This window comes from Protopterus annectens, chromosome 3.part1 (assembly GCF_019279795.1).
Source record: "Protopterus annectens isolate FY-2018-M chromosome 3.part1, PAN1.0, whole genome shotgun sequence".
Classification (NCBI taxonomy): Eukaryota; Metazoa; Chordata; order Ceratodontiformes; family Protopteridae; genus Protopterus; species Protopterus annectens.
The window spans coordinates 1,391,526,457-1,391,543,938 of NC_056732.1; the positions used below are offsets into that span (position 1 = coordinate 1,391,526,457).

The following is a 17,482-nucleotide window of genomic DNA, read 5'->3' on the forward strand; positions in this document are numbered from 1 at the left end:
GATACATCCAAACACCCTAATACTGGGTGATTTCAACTACCCTGCCATTAACCGGGAAAACTACTCGGGCACCAACACCTTTTTCCAACTGTTCTTGGAATTCATAAATTCCAGTGCCCTGAATCAACTAATCCATTGTCCCACCAGGGGCTCCAATATCCTAGACCTGGTCATTACCAACATGGGAGATAGAGGCTCCACACCAGTGGTCACCCCCTCATTGGTTAGGTCTGACCATAAGCAAATCACCCTTGACATCCACAACCCACCCCCCAGTAAGGAAACCTTCATTAAAAACTTCTCCAAAGCCAACTTCATGCTACTCAAGTCTGAAGTGACAAACTTTATGACACCCATGCAGATGGGAACTGAAAGTTTGACTGCTGAATCCTGCACTAAGGCACTGTACGAGCACATCCACTCATGCATGAAGTGTGCCATCCCAAATAGAACCAAGACGCTCTCCTCCAAAAAAAGGAAGCCAATCTGGTGGTTCCCTGCCATAAACAAACTATACAAGAGAAGGATGAAACTGTTCAGAAAATGATACAAAAACTCCCTTACCAGCCTCAGTAAGAAGCTGAGATCCCTCATAAAATCCTCCAAAGCTAGTTACAAAAATAAAATTGCCAAAGATTCCAAAGACAACTAAAAGGCATGCTATAGTTATGTGAAGAATCTAAATGGCAATGCTCAGATCTGCTCTGAGCTACAACAGAATGGCATCAAATATACTGATTCCAAGGATACTGCCAATATCCTGGCAGATCGATTTAGTACCAACTTCACCCCCCTAAGGGGCCCATCTCAATACCAAAAAATTGCCAAATTCCAGTAATCACCTCACTCTCCAAAGCTAAGAATACAGCATCCATGGGAACAGATGACATCCCGAGCTGTGTACTATATGAACTACAAAATGAACTGGCATCTCAAATAAGTGTCATGTTTAATCATAGCCTCACCTCAGGCTTCGTCTCCACTGAGTGGTGCACAGCTACAGTTATCCCACTCCACAAGGCGGGATCCACCTCGGATACTGGGAACTACTGTCCCATCAGTCTGACGAGCCTGATCTGCAAGGGCATGGAATGAATTATCATGGAACTTATAAACAAAGACATTGGCAACCTTCAAACACTGGATCCAACCCAGTTTGGGTTCGTGAAGGGCCGATCTTGTCCCCTGAACCTGATTGACTTCTTTGAATCAGTCTCCAGAGCTGTGGACGAGGGTAAGGTGGTCCACACAGCCTATCTGGACCTCACCAAGGCCTTCGACACCATCCTACACTCTGGAATCATAGATAAACGTAATAAGCTGGGCATAAATCCCTATGTCACTTGATGGGTTGCCAACTGGCTTACTGACAGAACCAACACTGTAAAAGTAGCTGACTCCAAATCCAGCTCCAGACAAGTGGAGTACCTCAGGGTTCAGTCCTAGGACTGCTCTTGTTCGGCATCTACTTCTCTGAAGTACAGGCCAACACTAAGGGACTCTGGCTAACAAAGTTCACAGATGACTGCAAATTGGGAGCCATTACTGAATCCACAAGTGATGTGGATATTCTACAAAAGGGCCTTACAGAAACAGATGCTTGTTGCCAGGGCCATGGGCTCAGGATTAATGCCAAGAAATGTATAGTTATCCCCTTTGGGAAAAAAAACATGTATCCATGAATTACTACATAGGGGGCAGTACACCTAACACCAAAAGTGTGATGAGAGACTTAGAGACACAGGTGGACAGTGGTCTCACCTTTGATGACCACATCATCACAACAGTCAGGAAATCCTTCTATGTGGCACACCTCATCACTAAAGGCTTTTCATCCAGAAAAAAGGAGGTCTTTGTCCCACTGTACTCATCCCTCATTAGACCCATTATAGAGTAAAACGCCCCATTTGGTATGTACCTCACAAGACATCTGCAACAGCTGGAAAGGCCCGCAGAAATACCTCATTAAAAGAATCACAGGCCTAAAGCAGATGCCCTATGCTGACCATCTAAAAAAACTCCAGCTATACTCTGTGGCATATTGTCTACTCAGAGGTGATCTCTGCTTAACATACAAGGCCATGTCAAACCCTGAGCTGTTGGACATGCTCCACTTAAAGAAATCCCAATCCCTCAGAGCCACATGCTCCAGGGATATAAACCTTGTCATCACAATGAACAAAACATGCTGGAGGGATAGGTTCCTGACCCAGAGACTCCCCATACTCTGGAATAGACTGCCCATACATGTCAAGCAGAGCACCTCCTTGGCCCTCTTCAAAAGGAACCTTGACGATTGGATGGGAGATAGAAATTCACCCCGGGAATCACGTCAGTCACCCTGATAGACAGGGGTCCAGGAAAGTAAATATTGTGGGAAGAAATATCCGGGGAATTGTTTGGCTAGGCTTGTATAGGCCCTAGAGCCAATAGCCTAGTACCAACCTATGAACCTATAAACCTATCTGTTCTGGTCACTAGCCACATTACTCTCATCATATGGTTTGTCAGGAAACTGAGATAGCGGAATTACAAACCATACCTTCTCTGGTCCAGTCTGTAGCCACAGTACCATTATTCTATGGTTTGTTAGGAAATGAGTTAATGGTATTACAAGTTTTCATTTCTGTTAAAATATGAAAGAATAATTCGGGTCTATATTACTTCATCGAATGCTTAATCGAGCAAATCAGTAATCATGAAACTCAAATTAGCGAAAGCTCAATTAAGTGAATGACTGTTCCAGCCAAACATTTCCTAGGGAAAAAAAAATGGTAGGCCAGCTACTGACCGGAACAAATACAACAAAATTTAAACCCTGCAAAGTGGGGGGCTTTGCCCCCACATCCCCAAACTATATATACCAACTTTGAGATTGCACTACAGTGGAGAAAAGGGCAAATCCTTGATGAGAGCCAACCATGTCCTTTCCCTAGAAAATTTTTCACTGAAACGGTCGTTCGCTTAATTGACCATTCACTAATTTGAGTTCAATGATTAGTGATCTGCTCAGTTAAGTATTCGACAAACTGAAGTAGACCCAAATAATTTAAATACAAAGGTGTTAAAGCCTATCCATGAAATTATATAGCAAGGCAGTACATTCCAGAATTTGAAAATGAATGCAAAATATTTTTTAGCAGTTTGGACTCACAACTGATACTTCATTTAGTAAAAATAATTTACAATTCAGGTAACTTCATGTCAGTCTTTCTAAAATCATATTGTTAAAACTCTTTTTAATGTATATATTCTTTAAATGTTTTACTGTAGGTGAAATATTCATTAGACTCTTACTATATTGTCTCCAGTCATATACTTTCCTGATACCTGGAAAGGGTTATTTAAATGCTTGGTCTTCAGCTACTGACAAACCTTTAAATGACAAATGCAGGACCAAGAGCAGAATGACTACAATACCTTTCAGATCTTACAGAACAGATATTAATATCAGTGTCATTTGTTATTTAAATAAAAAGACATTCTGAAGCGATGTTCCATAATCCCATTTATTTATTCAATTATTTTCAAATTTATTTATTTATTTTAGATTTGCTGTACCTGTCATCAATTTGGCACCATCCAGTTACAATGAGTGCACTCCAGCCTGTAATACTAACCTGCAAAGTTGGCAATCTGTATCAGAGAAATGTAAATATCATGTGGTACAAAAACAGAAAGTTTCTAAAAGCTGAGAAACTGGAAGCCATTGCGGTGAACCCCAATTCATTTGTTCTGGAACTGGAGCTTATACCTACTTCTGAAGACCAGCTGTCTCAGATTAGCTGTGTGATTCATGATCCTGATCAGCATTTCACGAAGGAGTCCAGATGCAGACTATACCTGCAAGGTAAGCACAGATGGGGATAGAAGGTAATGATACCTTAAACCTGTATCAGTCTAGGAAAAAAACAGAGCAACACAATACTTAATTTATTCATCTGTTTATGTCTTAGCTACTAAAGAAAGCACAATGTTCCATTCTGCAAATGGGTTCTTGGGCATTACAGAGTTAAAATGGACTTTTTAGGGACATGTGTTGTAGTCTCAAAATATGTATTACTGTTTAAATGGGAAAAAGCATGTTGGAATGTGCATTGTTTGTTGCTCCTTTGTGGTGGGTCAAGACTGACAACAAGGCAAAATACTTGGTGACCTTAGGCAAAGACATGACTCGCATCTTAAGAGTGACAGGAGGGTTGGAGCTGAGCTATACACAATATTTAGGGATGTAATTTTCTCTAAGTGATTTCCATGCTCATGTGGGTTATATCAGAATGGTATAAACATAAATGTACACCATGTTTGTAAAGAACACCAGCTAGATACATTTACTGACAGAACCCTAGATCATAACTATTACAGCACTGCTTGTTTGAAAACAGTAAGAGACAGAAATACAAGGATTGAACTTCATTGTGGCAGAATTCAACAATAACAACAAAAACAAGTATAAATGAGGATAATCAACAGACCAATCATAATGGTTTGCAATACATGGAAATTTTCCTTAAAGGACAACTACAACAATTAGTAAAAAGGTCACACAGAAAAAAACAATTGGTTAAAAACACAAAAATAAAAAGCTAGACTTTCCACTGTGTAATTCCTTAAATTTCTTATACAAGAGGCAACATGGGATATATGCAAATTACCCTTTAAGGACATCAGGTGTTTCAGCTAAATGGCAATTTGGCTAACATTTGGAAACAGTGTTGTCATACCCAGCTGATATCCATAAACCTTAGGGTGACTGCAAAATATCCCAACTCACAAACTAAAACAATGAGTAAAAAGGTCATGCAGTAAAAAACAATCAGTAAAAAAAACACAAAAAGAAATGTCTAGCAAAGCTAGATTTCCCCACTGTGTGATTGCTTAAACCTCACAACGTGGGATATATGCAAATTTTCCTTTAAGGACACCAGTTGTTATAGCTAAAGGACAATTTTAATTGTCCGTGGCTTTTTCTTTTAAGTCTATTCATGGACAAATTCAGGCTAATAAAGCCAAACTCCACTAGCTATGGGCATGCATGTTTCAGCCTTCTTATAGCTTTATCAGCTCAGCACAAATAGAATGTTTGGCTAACATTTGGAAACACAGGGTTGTTGTACCCAACTGATATTCATAAACCTTAGGGTGACTGCAAAATATTCCAACAAACAAACTAAAACAATGAGTAAAAAGGTCACACAGAAAAAACAATTGGTTAAGAAACACAAAAAGAAAAATCTAGCAAAGCAAGACTTTCCGCTGTGTGATTCCTTAAACCTCTTGTATTAGATGCAACATGGGATATATTCAAATTATGCTTTAAGGACATCAGATGTTTAAGCTAAATGGCAATTCTGATATCCATGGCTTTTTCTTTTAAGTCTATTAATGGGCACATTTAGTGCACTAATATTTAACACATTTAGCACAATTTAATGCTTTTGTTTCTTTTTACTGAAGAAGTTTAGTAAAGATGAAAGAAAGCACTACACTTGAACAAGTTTCTTATAATGTTATCTGTTTTTTATTGGTTTTCTAGTTACACCATAGTTGAGAAGTGTTTTTGCATTTTTGTATTTTGATTACTATTAAACAGTTGCAGAGGGGCGGCTGTGGTGGCTCAGTTAGCATTGCTGCCTCACAGCAAGAGGTTCTCTGGTTCGATTCTCGGCTGGGGTGCCTTCTGTGTGGAGTCTACATGTCCTCCCTGAAGTTGCGTGGGTTTCCTCTAGATGCTCTGGTTTCCTCCCACATCCCAAAGACATGTTGTAGGTGGACACTCTAAATTGGCCATAGGTGTCAGTATGTGCATGTGTTTGCCTTCTGTGGAAGGTCAGGCACCGGGCTGGCAACTTGACACCTTTAAACTCCACTGCCAATTGTTCTGTGGACCATTGTTCCACTGTGGTGAACCCTAACTGGAAAAAGCCAAAAGAAGAAGAAAATTAAACAGTTACAGATCTGGCATGGTGCAGGAACAGTGTGGCACAATGCATTGCATTCACTGAAAGCTGTGTAAAATGACCATTACTGTAGCTTACTATTACTTTGTGTGTGAGTGTGGGATTGTGTCTGTGCATGCGGGGGGTGCAGTCAGGTAACAGCACTATACACAATATGTGGTTATCATTGGTGGTCTGGGCAAGATGTGTATGAAGCCAACAGATAACTGGCTTAGTGGAGTAGACAGCAGTATTTGCCATCTCACAGCCCTTAGCTCTGACATTGAGTTATTGACTGATGCCCTCTGTGTCATATCTGCATATACTGTCTGTTTCAGTGTGTGTTCTATTTAGGTTGGGTTGTTTTTCTCCAACTCCCCAAAGACATGACATTGATTAATTGTCATTTCTCCAATCTGCATTATAGACTTGCAGAGAGTGCGTGTGTCTATATGTGTGTGTGTGTGTGTGTGTGTGTGTGTGTGTGTGTGTGTGTGTGTGTGTGTGTGTGTGTGTGTGTGTGTTTTTCTGAGCACAGAGTATTGGCAGGCAGATACACAACTCTGCTGAGTAGCATAAAAAAGTATCTTTCAAAAAATAAAAGGCATAAAAATATATCACAGAACATCTAGCCCCCAGAGATTCTGGTGGACCCCACAACCCAAGTTGTATAAATGGATTTTGACACAGTCTTTAGTAGGGGCCTCTGCCATGGACCTCACCTAATGCAAAGCCTGCTGTGGTTAGAGCTGTACTGAAAATTACTATAGCTTATGTGTATTTGGGTTGGGTGTACAGTATAGCCATTATTTCTTTAATTTTCCTTGCAAACAGACCTCAAAAAATCTGCACAGGAAATCTGTATAGCATGTGTGGACTCTGGAGAACAACATGGTTATTTCTTTTAATTTCTATCAACATCAGACTTCAGAACTGTGTACAGAAGGTTGCTATAACTTGCCTGATGGTGGGAGACAATGTGATCATTAGTTTTTTTTAACTTTCCTTACAGACAAACCTCAGAGGTATGCACAGAACATCAGTATAGCCTCTTTGGAGATAGTGTACTCTCCTTGAGCAACAAGGTGGAATACATTACTGTGATTATTATTATTTTTTTCACTTTCCTCACAATCAAACAGCAGATTTGTCTATGGTTCACTATCTTTTGGGGTAAGGGCAAGGAGGCATACTGCATACATATGTCTGCAACAACAATTTGAAATGTGATGCAGTGTTGTATTTCTTTCACTTTTGCCCTAGTCTGACATATGAAGTACATGGAAGGTGGCTGGCTGTCTTTTGTGGCTATGGGTGAGAAGACTTGCTGTGTATATTTATGAAAGCAGCAGTCTAAACATATCATTATGGACATTTGTTTTTTCACTTTCTTTCCAGTCTAAGATCAGGAATGCAAAGAAGGTGACAGTCTTTTTTTTTTTTGTGTGAGGATAGGGAGGCAATCGTTATGTTCATAGGTTCATAGGTAAGTACTAGGCTAGCTGCCCTTCCAGGTCTTTTTAAGCCTAGCTAATCTCCCTCTCAAAGGTGGGAATCAAACTCAGTACTATGTGTCTGTGATTTAAACAGCTTAACCATTTTGCCAACACCCCCACCCCCAGAACAGATATTCCCAGATATGATTTATATGTCATCTCAAGTATTTGTTTTATGTATTTATTGGCAACTACTATTGTGTCAGCTTTGAAAACATCTAGCTTTTCATAGAATGTATTCTTTGAAAGAAAAAAAGACTGTATTTATTTCTTTAGTTATGGTTTTTGATCAGGCATCACCAGATCACAAAGTTGGAAAAGAAAGCACTGAAAATACACCTCAGAGGATCTACAATTCTACAGTTTCTAGGAACTTAGTAGCCTCCAGACCCCTGGCTTAACTTGATTATTACTCACAACTGATACAGCGCAGTCGTGGCCAGTTAGGGTGTGTTGAAAGGACGCAGGAGTAAGCTGAAGTCTGAAGAGTATGACAAAATATAGAAAAATGATAAAAAGGCAGTGTGAAACTAATTGACCTCTGCAGTCGTCCTGGATGTCATGGTGCAGTACTGACATTTGCTAATACTGCATATTAGCTTTTGTATGACTGGAATTCTGTGGCAAAAGGAGTGCTGAATACAAATAGACTTTAAAGGTTGGGTTTGGCATAATGGTTAAGTCTTCGCCTATTAAACACAAAGTACAGGGTTTGATTCTGACCTTGGGTTATTGGATGGGCTTATAATGGCCCTTTGGGGCAGTTAGCCTAGTATTCACATATGCATCTATGAACCTATGGCCCCCATGCTCCTTACATACAGAGGCTATCAATAAGAAAAGTATTATCCTAACACCCCTCCTACAAATTCTTAATTACCTCCCTACTAACATGCCCCCCCTCCACCATATAGACACCCATGATACTTGGGCCCCAAATGATTTGAGGTGTGTGGCTAGCCCTGTAAGGGCCCTAATAGTCATTAGCCTAGTAGCAACCTATGAACCTAAGAGTGGCTACCCAATGATGTACAGATGCTTTTCACAGAACTGCACTGTCAAGTCTACCAACTGTAATACAGAGTCTTTATGCAAAAAGAACTATAACCAAAAGCCAATCCTTGTTATGGGCTGGACAGTTGTCATTATAGTGGCTTTATAAAGTGATAACCTGTAACTTTTTCATTTGTTTATGGTTACACTAAAGCTTAGCATCATGACTATTCAATGGTTATTCAACCATTAAGCAGTAAAGCGATGCCAGTACCAGCAACTCCATTGTAACCTCTTTTTACTCATCATTGGTTACCCATTAAGATTAGAAGGGCCTTTATCACTGTTTCATGTTAGTGCCTGACACTTTATCACGGTTTCATGTTAGTGCCTGACATGTTATCACTGTTTCATGTTAGTGCCTGACACTTTATCACTGTTTCATGTTAGTGCCTGACACTTTATCACTGTTTCATGTTCGTGCCTGACACTTATGATTACATACTGTTTACGCTTTATTGTACATTTACTCCATAAAGTCACTGTATACATTATTTGAACTGGACATATATGGGCATGGCTTCTTATAAGGTGTGGAGCTGCCTGAGGTAAAAGGGCATAGCTACATTACATCAGAGTGTGGCCTAATGTCACAAAATGGCAGGATGTAAAGGTAGCAACCCTACAGCCTAGGGATGCCTGCAGGGGAAGGGAGTGGCTGTCCTGTATCTTTGGGCTGCCATTTCCTTGTTTGTTTTGCATACAAACAGATGCATGAGGGCAGTACGTTACAGATGTAGGTGGCTTTCTATGATATGAAGGTTTCAACAGTGAGATATTCACAAGTGTGTGACATTGCCAATATATATATATTTCCACAGTAATAAAAAACACTGTATACCTTCTGTGTGTTCTCTCCTATGAAATGACTCTTTCTACACTGCCTAAAACTGATTGTAGCTTGAAATAAATATGCTACTTCTTCCTTGATGTGCATGTTGGCATTTAAATGGTGAATAATCTGTAATAATATATATTAGTTTGCGCCTAAGTTATGGTAATGAGGCTAGATTCCACCATTATTAATGAATAGCTGTTGCACTGACTCACATCTCTCACATGAAGAGTAGATAGAGTCTGTTGCACACCAGTAGTATGTGGTGCACGACTGTTTGTGCCTGCTGGTAGTGCATATACTTGCACTACTCAACTATATTGGGCTAGCATGCACTACATGTTATTCAGAGCCCCTTGTATTGGATATTTTAGTACATATTCACAAAGATGGCTGGTGATGCTAGTGTCCTATGGAGCTTACATGATGAGCAAAGGTGTACTTATGCAAGTTTTAATTTGAGAAGCAAAAGTTAGGCAAGGACCCCCCCCCCCCATAGTTTACTACATTTATACATCCATCGTTCCTTTCATATAACTTCCTATACTTCCTCTTTTTCCTATCCCTTAAATAATATGTATAGTCACAGGCAATGTATCATTTTACAAAAATCTGTATACGTAATGCCATCTTACATACTTCATCAAAAACTCTATATTTTGTACTTACTACCACATTGTAACTACATAAACCAAAACAAACCAATAGCTGACTGTCAACACTTATTAATAAATCTCATATTTATCGCACCCCTCCTAAAAACAAACTATATTATAGTCTCTCACTTTGCTACATTCATGTCTATAATCAGTGCTTAATATTCTCCTCCTAATAATACGTTTGTTGAATAAATAAGCATATCAATCTCTACACATGTTCCTGCACAATCTTGTCTAAAAATAATTCTCTCCATCTACTCACTCAACTATTTCTAACTTCCTATGCCATCCGCCACTTCACATTCTCTTCCATGTCCTCTAATTTCATCAAAACTATTAACTTCCATGCCTCTCACCTGGGTCTAACCTTTCCTAAACAACAACACTCTACTCCACAACTGTTATATAATACTTACACAAAACACCTGCACAGATTCACAATGTATCTCTCATTTTCTTTATACTACTTTTTTCCAACCCAAAGTGACCAACCCCATTATTACACATCATTAATAGCCCAGCCACTATCACCAATAAATATGTACTCTCTCTTACCCTCAACAATGACATCTAGCCCTTCTCTTTTCATCAGAATTCTCACTGCTTCATAGTTTCATAGTTTCATAGTATAGTACTAGGCTATCTGCCCTGGGGCATTTGTAAGCCTAGCCATAGTGATGTGGCTTTTGCCACCCCATGAAATGGTACAAAAATGTACAGAATAAATTTAGAATACTGTGCCTCTGTCTAGTAGTGACACAATGAAGGTCCCCTTATATAATAGAATTAGTTTACTGTGCCCCTGTCTAGCAGTAACACAGATGTGTCCCCTGGGGTAAACTTACAATCTCCCATCCACTCATCAAGATTTCTCTTGAGAGTCAGTGAGGGGCTCTGCCTAATACGAACTGGGATCTTGTTCCAAAGCATGGGAAGCCTCTGGGTTATGAATCTATCCCTCCAGCATGTCCTATTCATACTTGTGCCGAGGTTTAAGTCTTTAGTTCTCGTGGTCCTGATGGATTTGGATTTTGAGGTGGAGCATGTCCATCAGATCCTGATTGGACATGGCCTTGTACGTCAGGCAGAGATCACCTCTGAGCAGGCGGTATGCTACTGAATAGAGCTGAAGTTTCTTTAGTCTGGCAGAATAAGACATATGTTGGAGACCCTTGATCCTCTTGGTGAGGTACTTTTGTGGTCTCTCCAGCTGTTGCAAATGCCGGGTGAGGTACATACCAAATGGGGCATTGTACTCAATCATGGGTATGATGAGGGAGGAATATAGGGGTACAATGACATCCTTGAATCTGGATGTGAATCCCTTCATGATGAGGTGTGCAAGGTAGAATGTTTTTCTAACCACTTTGGCAACGTGGGTGTCAAATGAGAGGTCGCTGTCGACTTGGGTCCCTAGGTCTCTGATTACTTTTCCATACTCAGTGGGTTGCTGTCTATGTGATAATTTGTGGGTACTTTGTTTTTCCCAAAGGGGATGACTATACATTTTTTGGCATTTAGTTTAAGGCCGTGACTCCAGCACCAGTTGTCCGTTTCTGCGAGGCCTTTTTGTAGGATGTGTGTGTCTGCTGGTGTATCGACTATGGCGCCTAGTTTGCAGTCATCTGCGAACTTTGTCAGCCACAGCCCTCCCATGTTTGCTTTAACATCTGAGAAATAAATGCCGAACAAGAGGGGTCCCAGGACAGATCCCTGTGGGACACCACTTGTGACTGGCTTTGAGTCTGACATTGCTCCAGCGATTTTAACTTTATGGGTTCTGTCCTTTAGCCAGTTTGCAACCCATCTAGTGACATAAGGGTTTACTTTTAAGCTGTTGAGCTTATCTATGATGCCTGAGTGGGGTATTGTGTCGAAGGCCTTAGCCAAGTCCAGGTATGCTGTATGGACTGCTTTGCCCTCATCAATGGCTCTAGTGACTGTTTCGAAAAAGTCAACCAGGTTTAAAAGGCAGGATCTGCCCTTTACAAAACCGAACTGGGTGGGGTCAAGTGTCTGTAGGTCCCCTATGTCTATGTTTATGAGATCCATAATGATTTTTTCCATAGCTTTGCAGACCAGGCTGGTTAAGCTTATGGGGCGGTAGTTTCCAGGGTCTGTAGAGGCACCCCCCTTGTGGAGTGGGACCACTGTTGCTGTACGCCAGTGTTCAGGTACATATCCCGAAGTAAGGCTAAGGTTAAATAGCATTTTTATGTGTGGGTTTAGCTCCTCTTGGAGTTCACGTAACACGCAACCCGGGATACCATCAGGTCCCATTGATGCTGTGTTTTTTGCTTTGTTTAGGGCGGTTCTCACTTGGACATCTGAGATGACAGGCAGATTACATTCAGCTGGGATAAGTATTTCTTCTTTTGGGGGTGAAGGAGGGGAGAAATTTGCACTGAAGGAGGGGAGAAATTTGCACTGAACCTGTCAGACAGAATGTTGGCAATATCTGTTGGTTCAGTGTATTTTTTGTTGTTGTGAACCAACTCGGAGCATATCTGAGGGTTTCCACCCAGGTTTCTAACATAGCTGAAGAAGGCTTTGTGGTTATCTTTAGTGTCCTTAGCGATTTTTCTCTCAAAGTTGGCCTTGGATGTTTTTATGAGAGAACGTAGTTTTCTGCTAATGTTGATCAGAGATGTCTTCCCTTCGTGGGATTTTGCTCTGACGTGCAGTAGCTTCCTTCTTTTGTTATACAATTTGTTTATGGCTGAGGTCCACCAGACAGGACGCTTACCTTTGGTGGAGAGGGACTTGGATTTGTTTGGGATTGCATGATCCATGCATTCTTGGAGATGTCCATAGAAAGCATTTGTGAAGGATTCGGCATTGTGGGATGTGGTATCCACTGGCACAGTGGGCTTAAAGGATACCATCTCAGTCTTAAGAAGAGTGAAGTCTGCTTTTGAGAAGTTTTTCACTGTGGTCTTTTGTGCTGGGGGTGGAGATGGGATATATATATCCAGGGTGATTAGTTTGTGGTCAGATCTCACTAGTGAGGGGTATACTTCCGGTGTGGAGCATTTTGTCCCCATGTTTGTGATGATCAGGTCTAGTATATTATCTCCCCTAGTGGGAGAGGTGACCAGCTGTTCCAGTGCATTTGAATTTATGAATTCCAGGAACCTTTGGGCTAGAGTATTAGGGCTAGAATAATGTACCCAATCTATGTTTGGGTAGTTGAAGTCTCCCAGTATGATGGTATTTTTTGATACATTCATATCCTCCAATGTCTTCAGGAAGGCTGAGTGGGGTTCTTGAGATTGGGAGGGTGGTCTGTAACATGCTACCAGTTGTATAGCAGTTTTGCCTATGGTTAGTTGCACCTCTATGGTCTCTGATGCTTCATGTGTTGCTACTAACCTGGAGGTGTGGGTGTCCTTGATGAATATGGACACTCCCCCTCCCTTTGTGGTTCGGCCCGGGTTTTAGGGCCGAAAAGCATGATACGAGGTATAGCCTGGTAGTGCTGGGGTGCTCTCAGGAGCTTTGAACCAGGTTTCAGTTACTGCACAGACGTCGATGTTCTCCATGCTGAGGAGTGCATCAAGTGCCTGCATCTTGAGATTTAGACTTCTGGCATTGAGCAGCATTACCCTTAGTTTTTTCCATTTTTGTTTTCTAAGGAGGTGGGTTTGTCTTTTGAGCCTTGCCTAAAAAAGGCACTATGGGGGTGGCAAGAGCCTTAGCCAATATCCAGAAGCCCAGTGGTGACAGGTGTAAGCCATCCCTTGCGAAGCAGCGTGGCTTGTCCAACATGTCATCCCAGGCAGACAGACATTGGATCCCCTTAGAATGACACCAGTACTTGAGCCAATTGTTAAAGCTGATCATCTTGTCTTTGTATTGTGGTATCATTCTTGGTGAGGGCAAGATGCTGCTCAGGGTCATACCAGCCTGGGCTACATAATCGGAGAGCTCCTCTATGTCTCTTTTCATGTAGTCCAGGGAGGTACATCTCAGGTCATTCACACCAGCATGGACAATGACAGAGTCATATTTGTACTTGCTTTGGAGTGACTTGAGTGCGTGTGTTATGTGGCGGATCCTAGCTCCCGATAGACAGCTCACAGTCACCTTCTCCTTGTTCAGCCTGGTCAGCGAGACATCAGTGTGTCTGACTATAGAGTCACCTATTACTAGTGTATCAGGAAAGGTGTTTGGCCTTAAGGGCTGTGATTGGTTGACACACTGATTTATTGAAGTATATGTTGCATGTGTTTTGTTTTGAGGTGGTGGATTTTTGGATGTCTGCTTTGGGTGCCTCTGTTGTTTTGGTAAGTTTTTTATTAGAGCCTCCGAGTATGTCTTTGTGTTTTTATGTGTTTGGTTTGCAGTTGTGGTAGGTCTATGTGGGACTGGGATTGTTGTGTGTGTGGTTGCCATCTCCTCCTGTCTGGTCATGCCAGCCCTGAGTTGAGAGAGTTCAGCCTCCAGTTTGGCTATATAGTTGCATCTCTCACATGTATTTGTGTTTGTTGGGAGGAGGAGAGGGTTGTCTGTGTACATGAGACAATTGTAGCATTGTCTCAAGATACCCAAATTGACCAGCTGAATTGGAGACAACGCCACTAATCTACCACTCGACATGCTAGAACAGTATAAGGGAGTGCTGTACCTTTAAGGGAAGTGGATATTCACAGGGGTGGTAAGTAGATGTAGTGCTTTACTTAGTACGAGAGTGCTTACTTAGTAGAGAAGTATTGAGAACAAGTGCTAGGCTTATAATATAGTGAGTAGTCTGGTTATACTAAGAGTAGAGCTTCCTTAAGGGAAAATTTGAAGAGCAGACTTGGCGGAGCCAGAAAAAGTTTAACCGGCACTGCGCTATGCGCACAACCGCGCAAAGCCGTGCAAACGCGGATTTTAAACAGTGAACTACAAAAGAGCTAGAAATGGTCCAAAACAACCAATTACTACAGCTTCTTGTGCTGAGGTCACTTCCTACAGGGACAGGTAGGCTGCTCAAGGCTCCCCACTCCCACTGGTGAGCAAAGAAACTTCCTTCTATCCAAGTAAGGTAATGGACAACACAGGAACTACACCACAGCCCAGAATACAGCAATGCCTGTAAACTGGTCTAAACTAGTCTTTGCTAAAGCTAATGTTTTGGGAAAGTGTAACAAAACCTTCAGTTTACATTTCTTCTCCTAAGGGCAAGTATAGAATTAATCCTGGTTCTGTTTGTAACACAACCTCCCAGGTAACACCCCCACCAACATTCTGCCATATTGCCTGCTTAATGCAAGTAGTTGAAGGGGCAGCTTAGTCTTTGTTAGTGCTTCCCAATGCTCTTATTATCCAGGCATCATTGTCATTACAGAATCCCAACTTAAAAAAAATAACCCCACTATTCTTCATTTTCCCAATGGCTATAAATACATATTTGTTGCAAGGCCTTGTAGGAGAAATAGAGGGAAAAGGTACCTTACTTCTGTTTAAATCACATTTAGCAACAACTCTCAGAATAATGTTACCTTGCATTCTGACCCCAATTGGTTATTAATCAGGACACCATCAACTAAAAATACAGCGATAGACCTGGCTGTAGCATAGATTCCCTACTCTGTCCTCGCTCTAAATTCAAATTGCTTACTAATTTTTCTACCACCACTAATTACAAAACCTTTACAATACTAAGAAACACTAGCCTTGTCTTTTTGGGTCCACTTTCAAACGATTTCTATGCACCTTACTGATCTTTGCCTCATGCAATGTATATGCGAACCCACCCACTCAAACCAAAAATTAGAATAACATTTCCAACTTGACTTCTGAGTCAAGACTAACCTACCAAAATCTCGTCCTTTAATATTCATCTGTCCTCCATTATTGATCACTGCAGTATTGCCTTCAACATTACTAGCATCACAACTTAAAGAACATCAGCACTATCTTCATTCAGGCCAAAAACAACTCAAGCCTCATAAACAACCTTAAAACACACCAGTCTTCTCATAATTTGTCATACATTATTAACTATCAAAACCCTAAATGGGCTGCAGAACCCGTCATCACTATTCTGTTACATATCCAAGACAGAATCTTTCCAAAAATTTCTAGACCTTAGCAGTCAAAAACAATTGACTCATACCACTCAAGCTCTTAACACATGAAGTCTGGACAAAGCCTAACATAATACGTGGGCAAAGACCCAAAAATAAGGACACGTTTTTAATGTTGCTCTTATAAACTTAGAAAGTTGCCGCAATATCAGGATTTGTGTTAGCATGCATTTTCTGAAGGATATGAAGGCTGTAACTCAAATGGTTATTATTTAGTGATGTCAATCCTCAGTGATTTGCCAGAAAACCATAAATTTAATGAGAAACAGTCCAAAAACATGAAACAAAATTGTGGACATTCTGTGAAATCTGGACAGTTGAGAGGTATTATTGACTCATTAAGGAAGTAAAAGCTTTCCTTACCTGCATAGATGAAAAATGGCATAATTGAAAGGTAAGCTCTGACCTAAATACCCAGAACAGGTTAATTACACTACACAGCCTCTCACAATTAGCACTATATAGACATAAATAACTTCACCTTAAGTGTAAGCTCCACTCATTAGGCTCTAGGCCAATTTGCACCCACAGACGTCCTTAAGGAATTCGATATTCAACCGCTACTTTCATCAGATTATTCCAAATCTATAGCCACTCCTCCTTCTGTTTATATTCTACTGTTTTATTTCAGATCAACACATTTTAAAGACCTAGAACCTCTACTCAACCACATTCCCACTATAAACCCAATAAGGTTAGGCAAACTTGACCCTTGGTTCATCTACTGCTGCAAAGGCTTCATCAACTTCCCCCTCTCCATATTTACAGTCTCTGTATTGCAAAAAACATTATGCCTGATATATGGAAAACAGCTTTAATTAAGCCTTTACATTAACAACCCAATCCAGGCAAAACTTACTAAGAGAAAAACTTGCAAGTTAATCTACATTCAAAGCAAAAGGATGTTCTTTCCATGAAATTATATAGGTTTTGGACTGGGTGGTGCACTATGCCTGCTCTCTGCTCTGATTATTAATTGATGAAATTTTGACTAATATGATAAAGGTGCTGCTACTCCAGTGGCATAGAGAGATAAAGTCCTGACTACAGCCAGGGCAACCTGGGTTTGATTAGCAGTTTGTGCGAGTGGAGGATCGTCAGGGCGGGATAGGCATGCACATCTTGGGTGGTGGTGGGGGGTACTCATTGAGTTCAGTCCATAATGGGAGGAGAGGTTTAAAGAGGGGTGTTGCCCTCAAATATAGTTGATGACTGTGGTAGTGGGGAAAAGGGAGAGGGTAGGGCATATAAAAGAATCCTCCCTGCCCAGGTGGCTGGGCCCCTATGACACCACTGGCCCCAGCAATACCAGACTAAGTCGGGGGTGGTAGGAGGGTGGTTGGTAAACTCAGAATGGATGTGGGGCACTGAATAGCTGGGCCAGTAGGATGCGGTCTGAGGGGACCAAAAAAAAAAAAAAGATGGC

At 41.1% G+C, this 17,482-nt stretch overlaps 1 protein-coding gene across 1 annotated transcript in view; it reads left to right on the forward strand.

Moving 5' to 3' along the window:
* LOC122797787 overlaps nt 1-17,482 on the forward strand; it is a 626,362-nt gene that overhangs the window by 484,844 nt on the left and 124,036 nt on the right. The window contains exon 8 of the mRNA XM_044066308.1: nt 3,551-3,850. Coding sequence (XP_043922243.1) covers nt 3,551-3,850 — 300 coding nt within the window. The remainder of the gene's footprint in view (nt 1-3,550; nt 3,851-17,482) is intronic.